At 33.3% G+C, this 21,518-nt stretch overlaps 2 protein-coding genes across 2 annotated transcripts; one reads left to right on the top strand and one right to left on the bottom strand.

The window, feature by feature from the left end:
* Nucleotides 1-1,261: 1,261 nt before the first annotated feature.
* LOC114406273 (probable sugar phosphate/phosphate translocator At3g11320) lies at nt 1,262-5,064 on the bottom strand. The gene is made up of 4 exons (XM_028368938.1): nt 4,252-5,064; nt 2,457-2,560; nt 2,092-2,320; nt 1,262-1,667 (listed from the first exon to the last, which is right to left on the bottom strand). The coding sequence occupies exons 1-4, from the start codon at nt 4,702-4,704 to the stop codon at nt 1,515-1,517; spliced, it is 939 nt and encodes a 312-aa protein (XP_028224739.1). The 5' UTR covers nt 4,705-5,064; the 3' UTR covers nt 1,262-1,514.
* A 14,402-nt stretch (nt 5,065-19,466) lies between these two features.
* On the top strand, nt 19,467-20,927 carry LOC114405016. The gene has a single exon (XM_028367715.1). The coding sequence runs from the start codon at nt 19,467-19,469 to the stop codon at nt 20,925-20,927; it is 1,461 nt and encodes a 486-aa protein (XP_028223516.1).
* Nucleotides 20,928-21,518: the final 591 nt, after the last annotated feature.

The following is a 21,518-nucleotide window of genomic DNA, read 5'->3' as shown; positions in this document are numbered from 1 at the left end:
GAAATGTGTTTTTGGATTTTGGTAGTACTATTTGGTTCCTGAATTCTCAATTATTGTTTTGCAAAATTTCCTTAAGCTGGCACGTACGGTTAACTTGAGAGAATGCAGTGTATGTTGCACGGTTTCGTTTTTTAATGTTTTGCATAATTGCATCAATGCATCCCTCTATCTAATAACTCAGTAGGCTGAGTCAGGGTGAGTTGGAATTTTGATCAGACCATCCATAATCTATAGAGTATGTTTGTTTGACGAATTAAAAATGTATTTTCGAGTATGTACACATAGAAAGTCACGTTGGTTATAAGTTTTTTTTAAAAAAATTCGAATATGATTATTTATGAGAATGTTAGAACTTTATTTTTATTTTTAACATGTTTTCCTTTATTTCTATTCTCATGAGCAGGGATGGATAAGTGGTATTTTCACGAGAATATGAAAAAAATTATTATTGTCTAATATACATGTAATTTATATTTTTATTTAAATTATTTTAAATTTTGAAAAGCTATTCCTAGAAATATTAAAATGCAACCAAACATGTTTTTTAAAAAATATCTAAGAATAATATTCCCATATTATTTTTCTAAAAATAACATTTCCGAAAATGAAAAAGATTTTGTGAAACAAATGTCTTTATAATATTTTTGTTTGTCTTGCTTTGTAATATTTTTGTTTGTCTTGTATCATAAATCACGAGTATCTTTCAACATGCTAACTAACCTTACTTGTAGTTCATAATTATCATTAATCTAAGAAAATTTTACATAAATAAGAATCAAATATATAAATTTAAATATAACGTGACCTTAACATGATCTTATACCAGCGTATCAATCTTTTAAGTTATTTTCTTCATAGTATTCGTCAAGGATTTATAATTAATAATATTAATTATTAAATATAATTTCAAATGACAAGGTTGTGTGTAGGTTTTTTTACCTATTTCGTTATAGACATCAAATAAGTGAGATCTTATAAAAATTAAACATAGGTTTAAAGAATTAATAAATATAAATTTTTTATTAAAAATTGCGTCAGAGTGCATTAACAACACTTTTTAATAAAATATTTTTTTCAAATTAGTTAACATTTGCCTAGCGGAAAAAAATGTTAACATTTGCCTAAAATTATAAGGACAAATATAAATGTAAAAGCTTGCATGTCATGTACTACACATGACAGGATCCTCTATGGCTAAATTATTGGAGTTCCTTTTTTAAATGTTATGAAAAAGAAATTGCAGTGATTGAAGGAGCCGATAGCAAAGCCAATAAAAAATGACTGATTAGGCAATAGGCATGAAGCTCAAGTCCACATCAAAGGGTTTATGGGGAGTGTGACTACTCCCAAAACGCTTGCAATGAATGAAATAGTTAGGGGGGAAATATTCTTGTTCACGTGTAACAAAAGTGGTTGCTGCAAGCTCATAATTTTGTATGCATAAGTATAACTTGTTGGCCCTCTCGCTTGTGGTAAATCACACCCTGCTTTGATTGGTAATCTTGTTAATTTTACTAATTTTTGCTATACCTCTTCTTGGTTTCACTGTACAAGATAACTCCAATGACAGTGAGTGCATAGCCAAGCATTCCTATCATTGAAATGGGGTTTTTGAATATCAAAATTGAGACCACCACAGCAACTGCCCCCTTTGCATTTCCTAAAACCTGAAAAGATTTAACAAATGACATTCAGATTCACTTTATACCATATTTTATATATTTAGTGGTTCATTTGGAAATACCAAGAAAAAAAAACAGCCTTATTCTACTAGGTGTGGTCGGCTACAAGAATCACATACTTTGCCTACATGAATCACATGATGCTATTTGACACGGTTAAAAATTAAAATTTCAAAAGGAAACATTTACTATTCCCTGGATGGTAGAATAGAAACATAATTCAATGGAACATCTTGAGAATCATTCTCAACAAATGTCTGCTTCATTTAATTTTTCTCTTTTTACAATTTAGTATGTGAAATGCAGGCAGCATGTTGAAATGAGACCTTAATCTGTCGAGTTATTTCCATATGAAAAATGACTAATGTTAAGCCTTAACAAGAATTGGATTTATGGTGTTAGGATATACCTGAAGGGTAAGTGCACTTGTATGTTTGGTCACCAAAAAATTAGTGAGGTTCACAAAATATGCAAGAGAAGAACTGAGAAGCAGATACCAAAAAATTCTTATATCCTTTCTGGCAAGATCCATTGTGATCTGAATCACATTTCCCTCCATCAACAATATTGTAGGAAGTAAGACCATCACTGCTATTGGAGCCATATAAAGCAGCAGGTTCATAGAATTCAACTTTTCTCTGAAAACCATCAAAGTAATTTTATGTTGGTTTACAAGTGTAGAGAACTATATAGCACTTAGTGCAATTCAGAACCTACAAGTTCTTTAATTCAATCTTCTTGCTACCATAAGGAAAAAGCAGAAGGAATCCTTACCCCTCTGAGGACAACAAAATATCTTGAAGCACTGATTTAAATGCTCTGGCACCAGTCGATGAAACACAGATTATAAATCCAAACAGATGAAAACTTGGTTCACCCTGCAGGATAAGTGTTAGTGTTACATGTGAGATTCGAAGAAAACAAATTGATTCTTGGGAGAGATTAAAACAAGTAAAGCTAGCAATTGTTTTGATAGGATGGTTAAGAAGAAGTTCGAATAAAGAAATAAAAAGAAAAAAAGGTGGCTTAAAGAAATTGAAGTAGGAAAAAAGGACTAAATGTGGACTCTCACGTATAAAACAAGACATGTTCTTATGCTAATTGATTCTTCACAAAATGGCTACTCAATTTCACCCTAATTAATTGCACCGTCTTCTCAACTAGTTACCCGTTTGTTTCAGACTTTTGATAGAATTGAATTAATTGATGTTGATAGAGTTAGATTTCATCTTAAAATCAATTGGTATTTGTATTTATATATGAGAATTGTCCAGCAGGAAAACACACTGTTTTGTCCTGATCCTCTGAGTTTAACATATAGAACTAATTTTATGCTGTTGAATGTTAAAGAAATGTATGCTCAAATTAATCACAACTACAGCTTTTACATTGTAATGTGTGCAGTGTGAAAATCTGATTTTGATTATAAAACAAACAGGCCCTAACATTTTTTTTCCTAGCGAAACCTAACACATTAAGCTATAGCTAATCTTACTTAACTAGCATTATCAACAATATGCTTTGATTTCTTAACTTTCCCTCCAACTTTGTATAGCCAATTAGCATGTCTTGGGGCTATCTCTATATGTCATGAGGGAATGTTCAGAAGTTTCTCATTTTTTATCACACTGGTTATGCACACAAATTCATAGACAGGATGATTGAAATAAGCTCTGTTCTGACAAAGCCATGCACTGAAATGAAATAACTCTTTAGTATCTAAACTTAGCAAAACAAAAAAAAATGTCAAGAATGAAGTTCACATGGTAGCATTGTTTATTGCCAATAAATTGGAGCAATATTTAGTGACTTCCAATTCCAACACTAAAGGACCACATAGAAGCTTTAAAATGTCAAGAATGAGTTCCAAAAGGTTTAAAGCTATGTTTGTACCATTTGCAACATTATTTATTGCCAATAAATTGGTGCAATATTTGTTGACTTCCAATTCCAACCCTAAAGGACTGCATAGAAGCTTAAAAAAAGAAGGGAAAAAAAGAAATAGATAACGAGTTTTGCGATGCTAGCTAGAGAAATAAGAAATTTAAGGATTTAAGTAGCCTTATATTTTGGCTCAATAGTTAAATAAGTATGAAATAGTTGAATCAGATTGATCGAGAAAAAAAGAGAAAGTTTTCTCACCAAAACTCCTTAAATTTCCGATATTATTACAAAATCTCTCTTAATTTAGGCATATACTTATTAACCAAAAAACTAGGAAAAATTGGCTTGTTTTTACTCCTATTTAAAGGCATCTCATCTTTTAATAAAAAAATTCATGTTTAATTTTTATCTATACAAAATTTTGTTGGACCAACGATAATAAACAATCATACAGAGTTAGAGAATACTCTCCGTCTTTGATCAACACAAAAAAAAAAGTAATATCGTCCTTAGACCAAAATGTAAATTTTTTTCATCCAAAGTAAATAAATAAATAAAATTAAAGATAAAATGAGATATAAAATAGATTAAATGGTTAAAAAAGAGAAAACGATTCTGGTTTGATTTTTTTACAGAGAAAATTAATATTTTAACAAAATAACATTTATCAATGAAAATTGTTTACCCCACTAGCTATGACGACGCCCGCAACAACGGGCAAGAGCGTGGCGTACGTAACCCAAGCCTCCCTCTTGGCGCTGACAGCATAAGCGAAAACGGCGGTGAAGAACGGCGTGGTGGCGCCGATGGCCTGATTAAACGACACCGGAATGTACCTGAGCGACACGTTCCCGCAAACGACGGAGAAGCAGAAAACGACGCCGAGCGCCACGATCCTCCAAAACTGGCTCCTGGACCGCACGCGCTGCAGCGGAACAGCTTCCGTAACGGAAACAATAACGTAGCTGAAGAGCGAGCACACCAGCATGTGACACGTGGTGAGGAACACGGGGAACCTAAAGCCGTAGTTGCTTAGCAAGTACTTGTTCAGAAGAAGAACCCCTATGTTGGAAGTGTACCATGCAATCACAACGCCAATGGTTGACCATGGAATAATAGTATTGTTCATCATCATCATCTGGGTCTCAAACTCTCAATTGGGTTTGTGCAAAATGGTTTCTTTGTTAGTTTTAATTTTTTTTTTATTTTTTTATGAGAATTATTTAAGGAGAGAGAGAGAGGGTTTGCAATTAAGGATGTTTACAGTTGTATAGAATAATAGTGCAAGGTAACGTAATTGGTGAGAAGTGAGAAGTGAGAAGGAAGGAGGAGAGAAGTGATTGTTGGAAGGTGCAGGGTTTATGCCAAGTGCATGCAGAAATGGGATGGTTCATAGCTTCATGCTACCAACGAGGGTGAATTGGTGGGTCCGAATTCATTTTCAGAGCTCGAAAGTAATTGACACTGGACTTGCCATTTGGTGTGTAGGTGAATGTTTTGCAAAGGTGTAGTTTAGGGGAATTATTGTGAAGATGGGTGTCATGGAAACTTAAAAAATAAAAAACAATAATACTAGTAGTAGTAATTAGATACCACAGTCCACATATTTTTTTTAAAAAAGTAACTAGCTAGATACACATCTTCTATATTGGGTTAATAATTTACTCAATTATTAAATTTTATCATATAGTAAACACTACAAATGGGTCCGTCCTTGGAGAGTTGGAGAACATAGGAACACTTTGGCTAATACCACAATTCCAACTAGAATCTGACAAGTAAATGACGCTAATTAATTAAATTGCCAGCCTAGCAGGTTGAAGTTAATCACAAGAAACATTTGGCTGAATCTATGTTTGCTGGCAGGGTTTCAGCTTTAACACTCCCAATGTCCAGAAGAGTACTGATCTATAGATACTTACAATAACATCTTAATTTCGTATTTTTTTTTTCAGATCATGTCTTTTATTATATATATCACTTCTTTCTTTATTATTTCTTTTTTCTTTTCTTGGTATAGACACCTGGCTGCCCAACAAACAAAACGTTTTCTTATCCAGAACTTAGTGCATACTTGTTTTATTGTTGTAAACAGATTTTTGGGACTTACAAAAGCATCCAAATTATTTTTTTTTTTACAAAATTGAGATCGTAAACCATTAAATTTATCTTGAAATTTGTGTACTGTATTTTGAACGGAAATCTAAACATATTTATTAGTTTTTATTTTTGTTTAATTTTTAGATAAATGATTATTCATGTAATTTTGAGTTGAAACCTGAGAGACATGGTTAAGTGGCCTTATGCGACTTCAATTTCCACATTAAAAGAAAAGTCTTCTCGTTCTAACATAATTACTACCATCAGTTGTTAGGTTGTCCACTAGTTCGTGCTTATATGCATGTTACAGTTTGGAATTTTTTGTATTGGATTAGAATGGATATTTTGCTTGTTAAGTTTTAGAGATTATAAGTGAAGTTTGGAATTAAGTTTTAAACGTTGTCTAAAAATATTTAAACAGTATAAAATATTATTAAAAAAATGTCATATAATTTTGTTTGAAATTAAAAAATATATATAAATATTAATTATTTGAATTGATACTTAATAATTTGATTAATTTTATATTAAATTATTTTTAAAAAATAATTCCAAACATTTTTGTATCATCATATTTTTTTTAATTGAATTTTTTTTCAAAAATATATTAAGTCATTTACCTAGATAAATTTCATTTTTAACTTTATTGTGGTTTATTTTATTTTAAATTTCAAAATTTCCAAAAATAACTTGTTAATTAAATATATATTTTTCTCACATAAATGTCATAGTAAATGAAACTTTATCACAATAAATAAATAAATATTGTTTTGTGATTAAATTTCAATCATATATTCACATAAGAATATATTTTTATCAATGATAAAATATTGTATAATTTTTATTTGTAAGGTCTACATTTTAGTATGAAAAAAATGTTATTAATTAGTTTTTTTATAATTATTTTCATTAAATATTTTTGTGAATAAATATCATAAGAAATTAAATTTTATTAAATAAAAAAAATATTTTTCTGTAATAAAATTTCAATCAAATATTCAGCAAGGATATATTTTCATCCATGGTAATTCCTTCGTGAATTATTATTCATATTCATACATCTACTCAAACGTAGTTAGTATATCATTTTTTAATATTTAGTAGATTTCCCCTGAAATACTACTACCAACCATCTAACGCACGGTTAGTTAACCACCACTCTTTACCTAATTATCCTCTCTCTTCTTTTAACTTATTACAACTAAAAATGAGATTGTTTTATTTTATGAAATTATTCAAGAATTTAAGATATCTTAAATTCAACCATGACATTGAACATAAGAAAACATTATTGATATTTAATTTTTAAATTAAACTTAAAATAATGGGTGAAAAAGAAGACCCAAAAAATAGAAAACTTTAATTTCCTTGTAACAACTTTTCTCACAGAATTCGAAATTAAAGCTAAGAAGATGGAGAGAATTGTAGAAAAATATAAATAATAAATAAATGCAATAAAAACACAAATAACATGTCATCAAGTCAAAACAAGTAAATTAATGAGGTACTAATTGATATACGACACTAAAAATAGGTGTCTAAAACAAAGCAAAAACAGAATGTAAAAAGAATAACTACTGATTAAATTAATCCTGAAATAGGATATTGAAAAAACTCTATCTTTCTTTGAATCATTTCAAATTTTTTCTTGTATAACTCATCAAAATGCATGTTATTTGTCTTTAGTGAAGGGCTCTTTGGAATATTCGTGTTTTTTTTACAAATCAAGACACATTTCTTTCTTTCAATTAGTTATTTAATTTTATTGTGATTTTGTCAAGGAATATATATCACTACTAAAAAATCATGACTTAGCGATTGAAACATTTTGTCGCTAAATCGTAAAATTCGGTCATTATAATTGTTAGTCACCAAAATAGCGACTGAAATAATCACGTGGCAAAAACACTAGTCGCCAAGTCCTTTGTAATCAAATTTATTTTCGGCTGCTATTTAGCGACCGAAATACTCACAAAAATAATAAATTGAGTCGTAGCGTATTTGGTTGCTATTTTGCTTGGGACCAATTCTGCAACTAAAACAACCGGTCACTAATTCGATTGCTAATAAATACTTAAATTTTAAATATAAAATAAAAAAAAATATTCGGTCGCTATCGTATAATTAATTTTAAATATAAAATAAATTCAGGCGGTGTTCGGTAGCTATTTCAGTCGCTACTGAATAATTAATTTTAAAATAAAATTTAAAAAACTAACTTTGGTCGCGAATTAGGTGGCTAAATTTGCAATAAAATACATGAATATATTTCGGTCACTAATTAGGTCTCTAATAAATAATTTATTTCAGAATTTAGTGCATTTCGGTTGCTAATTCGGTAGCTATTTAATATTAAAATTTTCATATAAAATTAATTAAAAATGCATTTCAGTCACAAATTTGGTCGCTAAATGAAAATGTGTTGTATGCTTTATTTTTCCATTGTTACATTTTGACCTGCTTAATAATTATCGATTGTAAAAATAAATTTTAATTAAATTGTATAATCAAATTTATAAATAAAAGTGGATATTCATAATGAGTAAATATATCTAATAATAAAGTTCTATTTTAAAGATTGATAAAGTGCAAATTCAAAGTTTTCAAAGTTTAATCAAATGCAATGCAAAAGTTTAATAAAGTTTAAATTCATAACTAACTGGCCTAATCAAATTAAAGTAAACAATAACTAAGAGTCAATGATTATTTCCCATGTCATGAGGATGATCAACCTGAGCATCATTAACATGGTGCTCAATTCCATCTGCTATGGTAGGCGATAGACTAGGAGCTGGTATGATAGATTAGATATGCAAGTGTTGTAGTATACGCTGCATTTGCTCATTTTGTTGACAAATTTGTTTATTTTGTTCTTGCATCTGTTGTCGCATCTCCTAACATTGGTGGTCATGATTCTCCATCATTTGCAACATCTTTTCCTCAAGTGTCTTCTCCTTATTTGCCTATACCAAAAACTCAGCATTCAATTTATTAATTGTCTCACACATTTTCTCTATTTGGTCTTCCACAAGAGCAATGGAAGTAGATGGAGTTGATTTTGAGCAACTAAACCTTTTGCTCAAAGTACCTAGCCCATACACGTTCCCCCTTGTAATTTGGACCTCCAACAACATTCAAATATATTTCATTATCATTAACAGAAGTAGTAGTTTTAGGGGAATCCTGTGTAGATGTGTCTTCCTCTGTCGAATGTTGTAAGATTTCATCTCGACGATGTTGATATTTCTCCTTCAATATAATGTGAAGTATGAAGATAAATTATTAAATGTGTAGACATATAAGAATTAATATTCAAGAAAATCATCACTAATACAGGAAAAAATTGACTTTAATCTACTATAGTAGGCTTCAAAGTTTATACTAGCCAATCACAAACATTTAACACTAGCTAAAGAAAAACAAATCAAGATGTGTAAATAGGTTCAAGAGATATTAACCGAAGGTAAGAGTTCATTTATAATATTAGCCACTATATATCAAATAAAGTGATAGGATTAGAAAAAACAACTTACAACAAATTCACGGGACTTGTCATTGACCCATTCTCCCGACTTCAATTTCTTAGTTTTCTCCATCACCTCCCAAGAAGTTGGTGGTCTTTGAAACTCCTTTGACTACATAAATTTAAGAAGTTAAAACTGTAAAACATTTAATTAATTACATTGAATTGAAAATAATGAGGTATATATATATATATAAAGGGAAATTACCAGCTTTTCAAGGTGAGCTGCAATAGATATGGAACCACCACAGTATACTGAGGCTCCTCTATCAACAGATCGATTCGTCTTGGTAGTGGAGCTCTTGTTTAAGAAATTTGTAGAACCCCAATGTTCGTCGAAGGCTGCTCGAACATTGATTGTTATTCACTTTCCTTTATCTTGACCATTTTTTATCTTGTTCATTGCACTTTTCAAAATACATGAACCTTTTGTCTCAAAAACAACTTTAATGGCTCGCTCTTCTTATGTGTGCCACCTAGACTCTTTTTGCATAAAATAGGAAACAAGAACTAAATTAAAAATGATACAAGAAACAATACATTTTAAATTAAACCATAATTCAAGTTACCTTAAACTCTCCAAACTACCTATCGCGAAGGTCAACTGACACCTTCAACCAACTTGCAGCTGGTTCATCAAATTTTGCCCTAATGATATTTGATATGATATTAGAACACCCATATGTTGGTTGAAACCTATATACAAAAACATTGTCAATACCACATTTAAACATTTTAAGAAAAATTAATAATTAAATAAAATGCACTTACTCTCCTTTATATGCTCGAATGAAAGGCCTTTAATCAACAATATGTTCACAATTTGGATCTGGTAGGTACTCAGGTGTAAGAGAATCATCTGGTGTTGAAGGTGAAACATCTCTAACAGGGGTAGTGGGAATTGACTCCCTTACAAAGGTAGGATTTGGTTGGTCTTGAGCTGTAGGAAGTGTGATTGGAGTCTGTGCAACGACATGAATCATCGACTCTGAGGTTGATATGTGTAGAAGCAAAGTCTCCAAGATTAGTTTGATGATGCCAAAGATTATTAAAGATCCATTCAAACAAGATAAGAATCAAGAAGATTCAAATGAAGATTCAAGAGAAGACTCAAAATATGCAAGAACCTCAAGAAAAGAATCAAGTTAAATTAAAAAGAATTTTTCAAAGAAAGGATTGAACAACACAAAATTGTCCAAGAGAATTTTTCAAGAAATATCTTTTACCAGAGTTTTTACTCTCTAGTAATCGATTACCATAAGGTAGTAATCGATTACCAGAAGCCCAAAACATTTTATAACTATTTTACAAAGTAGTAATTGATTACCATGGGCATGTAATCGATTACCATTGTCTTGTAACGTTCAAAACTATTTTCAAAATAGTGTAATCGATTACCAGTGGTTCTGAATGTTGGATTTCAAACCTCAACATGAAGAGTCACAACCTTTGATAAAATAAACTGTGTAATCGATTACACCATTATGGTAATCGATTACCAGTGACTGGTTTTGAATAAATTGCCAAGAGTCACAACTTTTAACATGGTTTCTTCAAGAGCCATCAAATGGCTATAAATATGTGACCATGGCACGAATTTCCAGTGGCTAATTCTCAACATTTTTCTAAGAGTTTTTGATCAACATTTGTTTTGTCAATAAAAGTTCATTGGGCAAAAACTTGTGCTATTCTATTTTCTTCCTCTCTTCCATTCTTACAAAAAGCTTTTCAAGAGACTGACTCTTGGTTATAAAAGTTTTCAAGAGACGATCTACTTGGTTCAAGGAACTAGTTTGTTCCTTGGTTGAATCACTGGACACAAAGGAGTAATGTCCTTCTGGTTCATTGCATAAAGTGGAATTTTCTTCTTGGTGTAATCACTGAACACAAAGGAGGAAGGTATTTTGGGATTCATTGCAAGAAGTGGAATTTTCTTCTTGGTGTAATCACTGAACACAAAGGAGGAAGGTCCTTTGGGATTCATTGCAAGAGGTGGGATTGCCTCTTGGTGTAAACATTGAACACAAAGGAGGGAAGTCCTTTGTGGTTCATTGCTTGTAAAGGGATTTTACAAGGTTAGTGAAAGCGCTCAAGTGAAATTTGCTTGAGGACTGGATGTAGGCACGGGTTGTGGCCGAACTAGTATAAATTCGGTTTTGCATTCTCTCTTCCCTTAATCTCTTTTACTTTCTGTTGTGTTTATATTTCTTTAAGGTTACTTCTCCTTATTTATTATTTGAGTAACTTATAATTAAAGAAATAATTGAATCTAGGGAATATCTAAGTAAGGGAAATTTTCAGTTAGGAACAGCCAACGAAATCTTAATTCAACCCTCTCCTTCTTAAAATTTCTGAGGTCACTTGTCCAATAATATGTGAATGGATGAGGTGGAAGGGTTGGTGGTAATTGGAGCTCTCAAACTAAATTCATGTCTTCTACCACGATTAAATGTTCTACGACCACCACCTCTACCTCTGTAAGCCATCTGCATGTTTGATTTTGTTACACATGTACACACACACACACACACACATACATATGATATTTAAGAACAAATAAATAAAAAATGAAATACCACAAGCAATACACTTTAGTAAACAAATAAATTCAACTTGTTAATGAAAACTCACATAAACATGTTTTTTACACCAAAATAGGTCACTTATCTTCTCTTTCATATTCACTACAAGAGTAAAAGTAATAATTATTACAAATCATAGTCATTCAAATGTAAATACACACACACACACAATGAACATAAGGCATGCAATATATTTAAGAACAAATAAATAAAAAGTGAAGTACCACAAGCAATACACTTTAGTAAACAAATAAATCCAACTTGTTAATGAAAACTCACATACAAATGTTTTCTACACCAAAATAGGTCACTTCTCTTTCATATTCACTATAAGAGTAAAAATAATAATTATTACAAATCACAGTCATACAAATGTAAAAATACACACACACACACACATATACACAATGAACATAAGACATGCAATCAACTTTAATGTATGAATTACCTAAGAAGTATTTGTATCATCAAAATCACTGTCAACGTCATTCTCACTTAATATGCATTCATCCTCGTCTGGTTCAACCAAGTCTAGTTGTTTGAGTAAATCTACATCTATCTCTTCTCCACCTCCATCAACATCTGCAAGAGACTCATTAACGACTTCAGGGTCAACTTACAACACTTCTTTAAGCCCTACAAGCTCATCATCTTGGTATGGAGCCTCTTGCTCAGTTTCACTTACTATATTGTTAGTTATTCTGTTGCGAGCTTTTGTCTTCATTACGGCTAACCATCCTTAATGTCCCTCAGGATATGTTGTGTAATAAACTTGTTTTGCTTGTTATGCAAATATGAATGGGTCGTATGCTTTAATATATCTTTTTTATTGCCTTACTTCAATAATCTCATACTTTTTATCTACTCGTGTCCCTATATAAGGAGTATTATCAAACCAATCACACTTGAATATAACTAACTTCATCAATGGGATGCCAGTATACTCCAATTGAATAATATCAGACAATATTCCATAAAAATCAAATTCTAGTTGACCATCAGTTCCCCGTATGTGAACACCATAATTAGAAGAATTCATGTCTTCATTCCAACTAACTATTTGAAATTTGTATCCATTTATAATGTAGATAGGTCATGCTTCCACTTTTCTCTTAGGTCCCCATGACAAATTAACCAATATTGAATCTTGAATATTATTTTCTGGATTTAGAACCTAAAAAATTTAACAATTAATGCCATATATAACACTATATCATTATGAAAGAAATATTATTTGAATAATATATAAGGTGTTAACCTACATATTGCTTGAACCATGTAGGAAAGTTGGATGAAATGTCTTGGTTAAGTTGAACATTTGAAGTAGTGGGATTCAGCTCCCTCAAAAAATTCTCATAAACGCTGGAAAGGAGAGAACAAATTACTCAAAGTACACAACATAACATCATTAAAATATTAATTAGAATTATAAAAGTATTAAAATCATCTTACTCTAAATATAGCTCAACCTCTGGACAATTTTGAAGAGCATACAAGTGAGCAACATGAAGATCAACTTGGTCCAAAAAATATGTTTTGGATTTACCACTCGCTCTTCCTGGGTAATTGAAAATTGATATAGGAGGAGAAGATGAAGAACCTTCATTCGCATCAACATTCTGAGGCATCCTAGTCCTTCTCGTTGTAATTTGATCAGGATAGTAAAACGTGACAGAGGTAGATGTCTCCTCCACTAAGTACGCTTCACAAATTGATCCCTCAACTCTAGCCTTATTCTTGACTTTATTTTTGAGGGAGTGTAAAAACCTAAAATTAATATGAATAAGTATTTTTTTTTTAAATGACTATATATATAATACAATGGTGTATAAATGATTACTCATTTTATACCTCTCGAAAGGATACATCCAACGATATTGGACTGGACCACCAAGTCTTGCCTCATAAGGTAAATGGACTGGAAGATGCTCCATTGAATCATAGAAGCTTGGAGGGAATATTTGTTCTAACTTACACAACAACACAGATATGTTATTTTCCATAACTCTTAGTTGTTCAACATTTAATGTTGTCAAAGTTAGTTCTCTGAAAAATTGGCTAAGTTCAACAAGTAGCTTCCAAATAGATTTTTGTAATGAGTCAAATGCAATTGGAAGCAACTGTTGCATGAAAACATGACAATCATGACTTTTCATTCCATGAATTTTTCATTTGTTAAGATCCACACACCGACCTAAATTGTAGGCATAGCCATCTGGTAACTTTAGTTCTTTGACCCATTTAAGAACAATGAGTCTCTAGGATGTGAAGCTAAGAGGAAAGAGCAATATTTTGGGAAATATAAAATAAACTTAAAAAGAAAGTGGAGAGTGTAAAGAGAAAAAAAAGGAGTGTGAATAGCACTGTCCTTAGCAGGGCCTTGTACGAAAAACCGGGTTAGAATAGTTGGCCCAGTGCATTCGCCATGTGTCCATATAGTACTAGGTCAATTCGAACATATTAATTTTGCTTAGGCCTAAGGGCTTTGCCAATGGGACATATGCAAATTCTACAAGGCCTTTACATTTGAACACACCACATAATTTTTTTTACATTCAAATTTTGGAGTCCATTTGCTTATGTGATATATATTTTTAGAACTTATAATGTTTAACTTCTAAAAACATTTAAAAAAGTCAAAATAAACTTTTATAAAAACTTATATAAAAATCATAAATATTTTTAAACATATATTTAAATTTAAATTCATAAACCTCAAACAAAAATGGAATAGAATAACGATATATAATGACTCATATATAAATTTTTTTATTAACACACTATTTCTCTGTTTATTACTTTTTTTCTATTACATCATATTTATCATACATTTTTTTCTCACTCTAGGTATCAATTAGCACTCAAGTTTCTATGAATTATTTTGGAATGAAGTGTTTGACTCTAATTGTGGTCTTTACTCTTTGTAGTGACTATGTCAGTTGTAAAGGTTTCTTATGGTTCCAGCTTAGCCACCATGATAAGGCTGATGTTTTCCTTGTTTACCCTGTTTTCGTTTGCTTACCCGTGTTAGCACAAAAACTTATACTATTCATTTAACTATTGAATTGAATTTTTTTAATAAACTAAATAAGTTTATATATTTTTACACAAATTAAAATTAATCAATACCTTATTACTCTATGAAATAAAATAAACAATTTTGAAATATAAGTTATCAATAAAAAATTTCAATGATGAAAAAATATTTTTGTAAAAACAAATATTAATAAAAAGTGAAAGTGGATCCAAAAACATGTAGCAGTAAGTGGTAATTGTAAAATTTGTTTTTATAATTCCATAGAAAAATGTAATGTTGGAAAGTGAGAAAAGGAATGGTGGACCCGAGGTCAAGCATTTCAAGTCTTGGTAAATCCTAATTATGCATCAAGTGAAGATTTCCTTGTTCCAAGTGTGTTGTTCATTATAGGTTTAAAATAACTTATAAAACTATTTAGATGGATTGCTTCTTTTTTATTTTGAATTTATGATGGGAACTTTCAAGTTATAGGAACGATCTCCTCTAATGGTTATCAGTTTGTGTTGCTTTCATGCATATACTATCTTCTATGGTCCTATCTTATGGTCTACACATGTACTGGCATAAAAATACAAACAGAGGTAGTAAATTGAAAATTCAACCACGATAGTAGGGTATGGAAATGGTAGAAAGTCTTATCACTATGAGGAATGACATGCTTGTGAAATCCGTGGGAATTATAGCTATAAAAAGAATTGAGAAAGAGTAAATATAGTGAAGGAAAACCTACATTGCATATGCAGAATACTCTACATTACCTGAACCCAGTATAGTGAATTGACTTTCTGATTACCTGATGTATGCTAAAGATAATTACTTCATGTAGAGGAATTGAAATTAAAACCTTATTCTCATGTTGAAAACATTCCTAAGTCTTAATATGGTAATTACTTCCTATGAGTTTGTGTTGCTTTCATGCATTTTGTACATATACTTTCTTCTATGTTTCTATCTTTTGGTCTACACATGTACTAACATAAAAATACAAATAGAGGTAGTAAATTGAAAATGCAACCACGATAGCAGGGTAGGGAAAAGGTAGAAAGTTTTATCATTGTGAGGAATGACATGCTTGTGAAATCCATCGGAGTTATAGCTATAAAAAGAATTGAGAAAGAGTAAATATAGTGAAGGAAAACCTACATTGCATATGTAGAATAGTCTACATTAGTTGAACCCAATATAGTGAATTATGACTTCTTAGTATACCTGAATCCTGATTACCTGATGTATGCTAAAGATAATTACTTCATGTAGAGGAATTGAAATTAAAACCTTATTCTCATGTTGAAAACATTCCTAAATCTTAATATGGTAATTACTTCTTGTGAGTTATGACAATATATGATGTCTCAATGTTGTTTTATAAAAATGATAATCATTACCAGTTGCATGTATATAATTGAAATCTGGCTTCATTGTTGTCTTCTGGCTTTCTATGAGAAATAAGAGATAGTATGTTCTTATGGCATAATATTTGATGAATTTCAATACATTCTTGCTAAAACATTGTTTCTTTTGAATATATTTAGCTTATGTTAATAAATCATTTTTTTCATTTTTTTCCTGGGTGACATTTCTTTTTTGCTCTTAGGGTGTAAAATTATACCTTCTCTATTTGACATTTCAATTTTTATCCATTTAATGAGGTCTAAAACTTTTATAATTTATGTTAAAAATTATATAGGTAGCTTCATGAAAGGAAGGTTCAAAAGATGATGTGGTCATGGTTGATCTTGTGAAAGCCAAGCGATTGGCTGTCAAAAAAATGGAAAGAATTAAAGCAAAAGAGAAATTCAAGGTCTTATATTTGAATTTGAATCACATATTTAGGGTTATTGTCTTTTATTATAGAATTATACAAGACGTTTGAAAGTTATTTTTCTTCCTTGAATCCCTGTAATTGTCATTAGGACAAAAGAAAACTGAGTATACTCTAATGAAATCTTGTTCCTCAATTCACTAAAAACTTGGCCAACTTAATGTTGTGAATGCAGAGAAGACATCAAATTGAGGCAATTAATGGAGCATGAGAAATGATTGGTCTCACGGTTGGCCTAGTTATTGAAGGCCAAACTGGGAAAAGTATACTGACTCAAGTGAAATTTCGAAATGCTTCTATTTACATGTGCTTGTGTCATACAAATGAAACTACATGAGCTCAAATAAACAAATGCTCATACGTGAGGACATTCTAAAATATGTACACCTAATTGAAAGTATAAGGCTCTTCTAAACTTGAGTTTGTCTCCAATATGAGCAAGTAAGGGTATATCCTTTTTCAGATGGAAGATATTTGATATATGGATTTTATTACATTCATCTGGCTGAACAATTCTTGTTTGCTATTTTGATGTGTAAACTTTTTTTCCTAGCTGCAACACTACTTGGGTGCAATTGTTAGTTTTTTTGTGCGGTAGAATTCTTCCAAAAGGTCCATGGATTTATATTAAGGACTCCAAATTCTTTCTCACATTCTTTGTACTTGTATATTTGTTAAAAGTATACTAGTAAGGTTTTTATTCACATACCAGACCATACAATTTTCACTTCTCAATTTTTGTCGTTACCTGGTAATGCTACATATGTAACATAAATAATTGAGTTACAAGTCAATTTATGTTGTATAGTATAGATGTTTGTGTACTAATTGTTTTTCCCCAGTCTGCTAGCATTTATTGTTAAATTCATGACACATTTGCTTTCTTTACTTAGGAGACTAATTTAGTTCATAAATGGTTGCTAGAGAACTGAAAATTTATATATCACAAACAATTAAATCATAAAGATGCTTAAACTTAATTAAGAGAAAATTTATTTAACAAAATACCTGCTAGAGAACTTCAAAGTAATATTGCAGCCTTCAAGCCCTTTCCAACCAATGACAACTAAATCTCCTTCATGTCATCATCTACAAAGAAATGTGAAGATAAATCAATTGAATGTAGAAATTGATGTAACAAACAAATGTAAACATAAAATATGAAAATAGAAGAACTCACTATGAGGAAAACGTAAGGGATTTTCAATCTACCAAACACAATAACCAGATCAACAAATTCAAGAGTTGGTAACAATGAGAGGGTTAAACGAGAGCAACTGGGAGGGTGTTCTGCAGCATGAATCTTTGACGTGGTTGGCAGCACAAGCCCTGATAACTGCTAAATAATTGTGAATTTATAGAGTTAAATAGTCAAATTTTGGCTTAAAATTAATTATTTAGCAGTTATTTGCAATTAAAAGTGAGAAAATTAATTTAAATTGAAATTCTGGTTGCAGATACGAAAAATAAGGTTGCATTTAGCAAAAGTGGCACAGAAAGGAAGAAAAAAGAAGAAATTCTGAAGCAGGCCCAATCCAATAGGGACGCTCAGCGCGCATCAGGCGCTAAGCGAGCAACTAACTGGAGGCGCTGAGCGTGGCGGAAACCGTTACGTGCGCTAAGCCAGCTAGGCGCCCAGCGCCCGATCCAACAGACGCACAGGCCCAGCGTGCATGGCGCGCCCAACGCGCGATCTGAACGCGCTAAGCGCGATGTGTGGCGCTGAGCGCAATTACGAAGGCCCGTAAGCCCACTTCAGCCACTATAAATAGAGAGGCAGTCCCAAGGAAATATCATCCCATCTCAGAGCATCACTCCCAGTACTTCAAACCTGAGTTTTCTTCCCTCTCTATATTCTTTGTTTTGTTTTGTTAGCCTAGCCTTTCTTTCATCCCCAGTTGTAAGCCCTCAATGGCCATGAGTGGCTAAATCCCTAGCTAGGGCCTGGCAGGCCTAAAAAGCCAACGATGTACAATGAGCTTCAAGAGTTATCAATGCAAAGGAATTTATTCCAGGTTTTTCTGTTCTATTTCTTTTCTTTTACTCTTGCATTCATTCTTAGATCTCTTTTTGGGTTTTAATCGCTCGGGAGAGGGTAATTCTCAATAATATTTAAGATTCAATGCATGCATCAGTTTTAGGGGTTAATCGCTTGGGAAAGGGTAACACCTAATAGAACATTTAAAGAAAAGAATCATTGGGTTAGCATTGCTAGGCATAGAATGATAACTCACTGCCCATGCATTTAAGCAACATCTAGAACTTAATCTTAATGCATTTTAATTATTGAATCTTCACAAAGGCATTTGGGAGATAGGTAGTTAAAATAGGCTTGCCAACGTGAGGCATCAGGGGCAAGTAGTCAACAGATGTGGGTAGAACTAACACCATTTCATTGATAATGAATATCATACTTACATGCATCGTAGGCCAATTGGGTTTGTCTGGTCTTGGCATTTCTATCAATTGTTTTCCCTTTTACTTATTTGTTTTAGTAATAGCACTCTTTACTATTCCTACTCTCATTTCTACTTTACTACTTTACTCCCACTTACAAATTGAGAGGTATTGAAAAAGTGCAATAAAATCCCTGTGGACACGATACTCGGACTTCCGAGCTTTACTACTTGTCACGATTTGGTGCACTTGCCAAAGTCTTAACAAGTTTTTGGCGCCGTTGCCGGAGATTTTGTTTTCGCACTTAATACTATATCAGTTTGTAAGCCCAACTCTTCTTTTTCTTGGCTTACTTTATCAGTATTTTCTCTTTACTTCTATTCTATTCTTTCTTTCTTTCTTTCTTCTGTAATTGCACGGGTAGTGCCTTCTTGTTTTTATGCGACTTAGGACTGCATCTGGAGACGTGGTCCCTATCAACTTGGAAATCGAAGCCACTTGTCGGCATAACAACGCTGCAAGAAGAAGAAGGGAACAGGACACCGAAGGAAGCAGTCACACATCACCTCCTCTCTCTCCACATCACGCTGAAATGGACGGGGAACAGGCACGAAGAGTCACCTTAGAAGACTTCTCCAACACCGCTACTCCTCAGTTCTTCACAAGTATTGCAAGACCGGAGGTGCAAGCCGCAAATATCTCCTACCCGCATTCCCTTATCCAGCTTATTCAAGGGAATCTCTTCCATGGTCTTCCAAGCGAAGATCCATATGCTCACCTTGCCTCATATATTGAAATATGCAACACTGTAAAGATCGCTGGAGTTCCAGAAGATGCGGTACGCCTTAACCTCTTCTCTTTTTCTCTAGCAGGAGAGGCAAAACGATGGTTGCACTCCTTCAAAGGCAACAGTTTAAGAACCTGGGAAGAAGTGGTGGAAAAGTTTTTAAAGAAATACTTCCCAGAGTCGAAGACCGCCGAAGGGAAAATGGAGATTTCCTCCTTCCACCAATTTCCGGATGAGTCCCTCAGCGAAGCACTAGACCGTTTCCACGGGCTGTTACGAAAGACACCGACACACGGATATAGCGAGCCGGTACAACTGAATATATTCATCGATGGCTTGCGACCCCACTCAAAACAGCTACTAGACGCGTCCGCAGGGGGAAAAATCAAGTTGAAGACTCCGGAGGAAGCAATGGAGCTCATCGAGAACATGGCGGCCAGTGATCAAGCAATTCTTCGTGATCGAAGCTATGTGCCTACAAAAAGAAGCCTTTTGGAACTTGGCACGCAAGACGCGACATTGGCACAGAATAAGCTGTTGACGAGGCAGATTGAAGCCCTTACCGAAACCCTAAGCAAACTACCTCAACAGTTACAAGCGGTAAGTTCTTCCCACTCTTCTGTTTTGCAGGTAGAAGGATGCCCCACATGCGGAGGAACCCATGAGCCTGGACAGTGTGTAAGCCAACAGGATACTTCTCGAGAAGTAAACTATATGGGCGTACCAAATCGCGGATACCAGGGTTACAACCAGGGGAACTCATCTGGATTCCACCAAGGGGGAGCAGGATTCAATCATGGACCACCAGGATTCAATCAGGGTAGGAACTTCACGCAAGGTTCAGGGTGGAGGAATCAGGGAAACCAGTATAAGGAGCAGAGAAATCAGCAACCGTACCAACCGCCATACCAGCATCCTAGCCAGGGCCCCAATCAGCAAGACAAGCCCACCAACATAGAAGAGCTCTTGCTGCAATTCATCCAGGAGACACGGTCCCATCAGAAGAGCACGGATGCTGCCATTCGGAATCTGGAAGTTCAAATGGGCCAATTGGCACAAGACAAAGCTGAAAGGCCCACTAGAACTTTCGGGGCTAACAAGACAGAGACATAGGAGGACAGGACAGAAGTAGAAGAGAAGGTGGCATCACCACCTAAAACCAAGAGCCAGAAAGCCCGGGAAGCCAGGAAAGAAGAACCACCAGCCCTACCACAAGATCTCCCATATCCTGTGGTGCCCACCAAGAAGAACAAGGAACGCTACTTCAAGCGTTTCTTGGAAATATTCAAAGGGCTAGAGATCACTATGCCATTCGGGGAAGCCTTACAGCAGATGCCCCTCTACTCCAAATTTATGAAGGACATCCTCACCAAGAAGGGGAAGTACATAGACAATGAGAACATTGTGGTAGGGGGTAACTGCAGCGCTATAATACAGAGGAAGCTACCCAAGAAGTTTAAGGACCCCGGAAGTGTTACCATCCCATGCACCATAGGAAAGGAGACGGTGAATAAGGCCCTCATTGACTTAGGAGCAAGCATCAATCTGATGCCCTTGTCAATGTGCAAAAGAATTGGGAATCTGAAGATCGATCCTACCAAGATGACGCTTCAGCTAGCAGACCGTTCGATTACACGACCTTACGGGGTGGTAGAAGATGTCCTAGTCAAGGTCCGCCACTTTACTTTCCCGGTGGACTTTGTG

Source organism: Glycine soja, chromosome 3 (genome assembly GCF_004193775.1).
Source record: "Glycine soja cultivar W05 chromosome 3, ASM419377v2, whole genome shotgun sequence".
Classification (NCBI taxonomy): domain Eukaryota; kingdom Viridiplantae; phylum Streptophyta; class Magnoliopsida; order Fabales; family Fabaceae; genus Glycine; species Glycine soja.
Note: the sequence above shows the minus strand (reverse complement) of the source record. Positions and strands in the feature narration are given on the sequence as shown.